General features: G+C 36.7%; 1 protein-coding gene across 1 annotated transcript; it reads left to right on the top strand.

Moving 5' to 3' along the window:
* Positions 1-1,492: 1,492 nt before the first annotated feature.
* Positions 1,493-2,302, top strand: LOC105491489 (ubiquitin-conjugating enzyme E2 N-like). The gene has a single exon (XM_011757978.2). It carries the CDS (start codon positions 1,514-1,516, stop codon positions 1,898-1,900), a length of 387 nt encoding a protein of 128 aa, XP_011756280.2. The 5' UTR covers positions 1,493-1,513; the 3' UTR covers positions 1,901-2,302.
* Positions 2,303-7,225: the final 4,923 nt, after the last annotated feature.

The following is a 7,225-nucleotide window of genomic DNA, read 5'->3' on the forward strand; positions in this document are numbered from 1 at the left end:
AGAATATATTGCAAATTTTAATTATGCTTTCCAAATATAAGCCCCATGAGAGTAAGGAGCTAATTTACTCTGTTCATTACAGTGTACCAAGCACCTAACACCAATTTCATTTTAGTAGTCACAAATAGTTTTTTAATGAACAAAATAAATTAATAAAGAAATACAGCTCCAGCAGATATGTAATATAGAAAAAAATCTAGCAATTGAAGTACAGCTTCTATGAGTAGACCTTTGCCCAAACTGTTTATGGATTATAGGAGGGTACAATGCAATGTGCAGTTTCTCTTTCAGCTATCACAAAAATTCAATTAAAATAAATTATTTAAAGGACAGAAGGCAATTAAAAGACCTTTGGCCCAAAATAGTTAATATCAAATTATTTTATCAAACATGGAAAATTACCGGTTCTGTTATTAGAGGATAATGGAATTCTTGTAAATTATTCAAAAGGAACAAGATAGCAACATGTGAAATTAGATATGAAAGTAGAAAGTGACTAGTTTTTTTTTAATGGTGATATTATTTGTTTTAAAATAAATACCAAGCATGGTGGATAAATTAATTTGATTCATGGACATAAAAAGCATGCCTGGTTCTTAAACAAAAATATAATGAAATTGAGTTGTGACCTTCATGGTAGACTACCATGAATAGGCATTTCTACAACCCTGCCTCATACCTCTGCATTTGTGATATGAATAATTTGAACTGTAAAAGTGAGATAATGGAAAACTGTTGAAAAGCAGTGATACATCTGTTATAAAATAAGAATGTCACACATCATGAGGGCAGATCAAGAGACATTATCCTCATGATATGGAGAAAGACATTAACTGTGGCAATGATGTTAATTACTTTCTAAATGTCATTCATTCATTATATTCATGCTATATTAGCAAAAGAAATCTCTATTATCTCTTAATGGTTACTGGGCCAAATAAATACCGTATCACTGAAATAATTAAATCATTTTAATAAGAGCATGTTTGATTTTGTTAAATTTATTTTTAGATATTAAAAGTTTAAATGGGTTAAAGTTTCAGAGATCTGAGTAAAAAGGTCAATGTTAATTTGTGCTTATTAGAGTGTGTCTCACTTCAGTTATATAAATAATACAAATGATAGATACATGCAGAAAAGAAGTCAGAATGAATATGCATTAAGAGCCAATATGCAATCAGCATTTTTAGAATGGTGATTTGGTTAATAGAACTGAGCACGTTCTTGGTTTTCACGGATTACCATTCACAATTCTAATTTGTGAGACAAGTGTTTTATGACTTATTACCATGAGTATTTTCTGATATATTTATTTAAATCACATAACTTTTGTGAGATTACTGTGCAGTATCTGTAATGCCAGGAGAAGAATCTCAGCTCGCCTTGACTTGGCAGTCTTCCACCCTTACTTGTGTATGAGAAACACCAGACACTTTAAATTCAGGTATATGAGAAACTACGTCAGGTCTATTAGAAACTACACGAACAGAGGCCAAACTCGGGTTCTGACAAGATGGCCGGGCTGCCCCACAGGATCATCAAGGAAACCCAGCGTTTGCTGGCAGAACCAGTTCCTGGCATCAAAACAGAACCAGATGAGAGCAAAGCCCGTTATTTTCATGTGGTCACTGCTGACCCTCAAGGTTCCCCCTTTGAGGGAGGGACTTTTAAACTTGAACTATTCCTTCCTGAAGAATACCCAATGGCAGCCCCTAAAGTATGTTTCATGACCAAAATTTATCATCCGAATGTAGACAAGTTGGGAAGAATATGTTTAGATATTTTGAAAGATAAGTGTTACCTAGCACTGCAGATCCGCACAGTTCTGCTATCGATTCAGGCCTTGTTAAGTGCTCCCAATCCAGATGATCCATTAGCAAATGATGTAGTGGAGCAATGAAAGACCAACGAAGCCCAAGCCATAGAAACAGCTAGAGCATGGACTAGGCTATATGCCATGAATAATCTTTAAACTGATCCGATCATCAAGTGTGTATCACTTCTCCTGTTCTGCCAAGACGTCCTCCTTTTTGTTTGCATTTAATGGACACAGTCTTAGAAACATTACAGAATAAAAAAGCCCAGACATCTTCAGTCCTTTGGTGATTAAATGCACATTAGCAAATCTATGTCTTGTCCTGATTCACTGTCATAAAGCATGAGCAGAGGCTAGAAGTATCATCTGGATTGCTGTGAAACGTTTAAAAGCAGTGGCTCCTCCCTGCTTTTATTCATTTCCCCCATCCTGGTTTAAGTATAAAGCACTGTGAATGAAGGTAGCTGTCAGGTTAGCTGCAGGGGTGTGGGTGTTTTTCCTTATTTTATTTTATTTTTTTGAGGGGGGAGGCAGTTTTATTTTAATTTTATGGGCTCCTTTCCCCCTTTTTTTGGTAATCTAACTGCATTGGTTAAAAGCAGCTAACCAGGTCTTTAGAATATGCTCTCTAGCCAAATCTAACTTTATTTAGACGCTGTAGATGGACAAGCTTGATTGTTTGAACTAAAATGGGAACATTAAACAAACATCATAGCCCTCACTAATAACACTGCTGTCAAGTGTAGATTCCCCCCTTCAAAAAAAACTTGTGACCGTTTTGTATGGCTTGTCTGGAAACTTCTGTAAATCTTATGTTTCAGTAAAATATTTTTTGTTATTCTAAAAAAAAAAAAAAAAGAAACTGCATGAACAGAGGGAAACAATAGTACATTTCTTAAGAATGTTGTGTATCCTGGATTATTTTAGTATTTTTTTTAAAATTCTGATTTTACAACAAATTAATCATAATTAGTAATTAGATTTGGGTAAACCCAGAAAAGTATTTACTTAACTCTTATTAGGTGTAAGGATGTTTGCTGGATCCTAAGGCAGGGAATAAATGTAATGAGCATAAGGATGTGTCTATTAAGTTGATGTATACATTTAAATTTGTATATGGCAAAGTAAATTTTATTACCATAAGTATAACACATTAGTAAGGCTTAAAAACAATGTTGGCATTTATGAAATGTTACCTTAAACGTTTTCTGAAGTGTTTCCCATGGAATACTAATTCTGAAAATGCCTTGACACATATTAAATTAATACATGTTTTTAATTATATTATGGCGGAATGTTCTAAGAAAAAATGACCCATCATCAATGTATATTAAAATCTCATTTTTAGCTGGACATGGTGATTCATGCCTGTAATCCCAGGCATCTACTTTGGAAGGCCAAGGTGAGCAGATCGCTTGAACCCAGGAATTCAAGACTAACCTGGGCAACATGGCGAAACCCTGTCACTACAAAATAATATAAAAATATTAGCAGGGAGTGGTGGTGTGTGCCTGCAGTTCCAGCTACTTGGGAGGCTTAGATGGGAGGATTGCTTGAGCTGGGGAGACGGAGATTGCAATGAGCCAAGATGACACCATTGTACTCCAGCCTAGGTGATAGTGTGAGACTCAGTCTCAAAAAAAAAAAAATTACCCATTTTAGTAATTCACAGTGCATATTATTTTGGGACTTCCAACAGTCTTTGACAAAATAAAATCTATTCAAAGATATTAATCACATTTCCTCAACTTTTTAGGAATATAATAAGCACACACACACACAAAGACACACACACACACACACACGCACACACACACACACACAGAGTACCTAAAATGTTATATAATAATTGGATGTATATATCTCTTCAATTATTTTGGGACAAATAAACAATAAACAGGTGTTTTATACAACTCACTTTGGAAAAATACTGCTAGAATTTATTTTTTATTTTATTTTATTTTATTTTTTTGAGAGGGAGTCTCGCTCTGTCGCCCAGGCTGGAGTGCAGTGGCGCGATCTCGGCTCACTGCAAGCTCCGCCTCCCGGGTTTACGCCATTCTCCTGCCTCAGCCTCCTGAGTAGCTGGGACTACAGGCGCCCGCCACCGCGCCTGGCTAATTTGTTGTATTTTTAGTAGAGATGGGGTTTCACCGTGTTAGCCAGGATGGTCTCGATCTCCTGACCTTGTGATCCGCCCGCATCGGCCTCCCAAAGTGCTGGGATTACAGGCGTGAGCCACCGTGCCCGGCTAGAATTTTTGAATTTTTATTTTTAGCACTTTTGCCATAAAAATTCTGACATAGACATTATTAACAGGAGTAGTCATTCAAATATTTTAATTTTTTAATGAGCACTAAAAGCTCTAAAGAAGGAAATGTCTTTGTTAAACAAATTATATAAACAAGTAATAGATAATTTACTACTGGTTCTCTACTATGATCAATCGCTTTTGTATTGGATTTGTGGAGACACTCATTTAATTCAACATTTATCCAAGACATATTTATGTATCTCTACTCATGTGCTTAAAGTATAATAACAAATGAGAAGGCACCTGCACTCACGTGGCTCCCAGACTTATGAAGGAGATTGAAACTAATATTAACATTCTATAGTAAGTGAGAAGATAGAGGTGTGCAGAGCGTTCTAATAGGACGTTCACCTTAGAGACATTGGGCATGAGAAGGGTGAAGGAGTACTTGTTGCAGAAGGAGAACTTAAGCTGGCTTTTGGAGAACCAGTGAAAATACCTACGCTGAACTTATGAGAGGAGGTGTAAAGGTACCCCCAGGGAAGGATAGCATATTGTAAAACCACGCTGTGAGAAGCAGGAGAAGAGACAGAAAAGAGTAGAGCATTAGCGGTTGGTATCACAATGAATTGGGTTTATCTGAAACTTATGGACGTTAATAGAGTGGAGAAATAATGGGGTACCTGAAAGGAGAAACCGGAAGAAGCCACATCAATGAGTATCTTGTACTCCATGCTAAGATGTCTGAAGTTCATAATGAAGACAATGGTGAATCAATGAAAAGCTGAAAAGCCAGTGAGTGGTGTGACTATAAAGAAGGAATTGATTCCCAGTGTTTCCTATCCTCAATGCCTAGACCCCCAAATTGGACAAATTCTAGAAGATAAGGCAAGGTGGAAATCTTCTGCAGTGGATATTTATTAGTAAACTAATTTGAGAAAAAAAGCGCTCAGTGAAAATATGGAAATGTGGAGAATGTTAAAAAATTATTCCCATAGTCAATGATACATTGGTAGAGCCATATGCTGGAATGTGGGAACAGAAATAAAAGTGACTTTTATTAAGCCCCTGGAGTGTATGTCACACAATGCTAGGTATTGTTTCAAAAATAAAGATTAGCAAGAATTTAATTTATCCTTTACAGTTTTGACCACATAAGATGGCTGCAAGTGTGTTGAGTGAGATAGTTTTTGAGTGCTCCTAAAACCTGTTTCTCGCATAGTAACACTGATAGTTTACTACACTTTTGTAGTTACTTCTTTACTCTGCTATATGTACATTGGAATACCATTTTTTTTTTTTTTTTTTTTTTGAGACAGAGTCTGGCTCTCTCGCCTGGGCTGGAGTGCAGTGGCGCGATCTCGGCTCACTGCAAGCTCCGCCTCCCGGGTTCACGCCATTCTCCTGCCTCAGCCTCCCGAGTAGCTGGGACTACAGGCGCCCGCCACCACGCCCGGCTAATTTTTTTGTACTTTTTTAGTAGAGACAGGGTTTCACCGTCTTAGCCAGGATGGTCTCGATCTCCTGACCTCGTGATCTGCCCGCCTCAGCCTCCCAAAGTCCTGGGATTACAGGCTTGAGCCACCACGCTCGGCACATTGGAATACTTTTAAGCCTGCAAACAGCTGTCGTTTGCCTCTCTTCACTCAATACATACGCTGATAACTGACACATAATATGCAAAAAAAGAATACATGCTTAAGCAATTCATACAATCGAGTATCTAGGCTGATAGCTATCAAATGGCTTTCAATAAAAAACATAGTGTTAAATAGATAGGATAACTTCATTATTTATATTCCAAGTATTTAGTTTCTTCATTTGTTCAATTTACCTCTATCTCTAAACTTTTTTTTTTCTCCTCACTTTTAACTTAAAGTTGTCCATATCTGCCTCACAAAAAATCAGGGGCATAATTTGAAGATCTGGGGAAAGTAGAAAGGACCTTCTATTTCCCGATAATTTCTTCGACTTATCCTGAAGACATCCTATAGAGTTCCCCTTATGGAGTTTAGAGGTTAAGAAAGAAAGTAGGCATCAATCCCTAAGTTGCAAGGAGGAATACAAGGTAAAAGTAACCCTTTAATATAGGAACTAAACTAGTTTTAGTAGCAAAAACTTTTTATTGAAAGGATTGTGGGAGAAAGAGTCAGGCTTGCCTGTCATTTCTAATTCTATGTATTGTAAAATTTTACCATCTTTACCCATTGTTTGATTTTTACTTTAATTAAATAAGGTTATCATCTTAACAAAGATGTAGCTCTTTTAAATATATTTTGCCATTTAAGCCCAAAATATGATTTTTACATCTTCAAAATGTGATATCTGTTGGTTTTACCGTAATAATCATTAAAAATCTCATTACGCAATTGCATGTTTAGGTTACTTGCATTTTTTGTAATGACTAATGGGATAAATAGTCTTAAGTGTTTGAGTTTCCAAAAAGCAGACAAGACAGAATTAGACATACAAGAAAGAGACACTGGGGAAAGGAAAGGTGGGGAGACTCTGGAATAAAATGCAGGTCTGGCTTCCACTGAAGGAGAGACAGAAGGTAGTGGTGTAATGATGTTAGGAAGATTCAGACTGAAGCACAGTTCCAAGAAAGTTTCAGCCAGACCACTGGGGAGTCCTCAAGCTAAGACCATTTATTGAAGGAGCTCTTCATCTCACTAGATAACCCCCAAGTAGCCCCAGCATGCTCCGTGATTGGCTTGGAGAACCACCCCCCGCCGACGCGGAAGCTTAGCTTGATGCAAACTGTGGAAAATCCGGAAGTGTAGCAGCAGTGTCTTCATATCTGCAGCAGGAGATAGGAGGAACAGGTTTTCGTGACTTTTACACACAGATCTTTGTTGTCTTTTTGTTCTTATGTGTCCATATCCATAATGTTATTTTATAATTCTATAAAAAAGGATGTAAATATTTTAAAGATACAGCATACATATTTCCAAATTGTGCAACATTATTAGGGGGCAAAGTATAATACGATCATAAATACAAGGCTTAAATGCATGCTATTTTACACTTGTCATAATGGCATGGTAATGTTATTATTCATTTTAAACTGCATGAGTTTGAAAATCATAAAATTATATTCAGATTTGATGCCAAACACGTTTTGTTTTTCCTTGTGGGGGACTATTTTGACGTTA

This window comes from Macaca nemestrina, chromosome 18 (assembly GCF_043159975.1).
Source record: "Macaca nemestrina isolate mMacNem1 chromosome 18, mMacNem.hap1, whole genome shotgun sequence".
In the NCBI taxonomy this organism is placed as follows: Eukaryota; Metazoa; Chordata; class Mammalia; order Primates; family Cercopithecidae; genus Macaca; species Macaca nemestrina.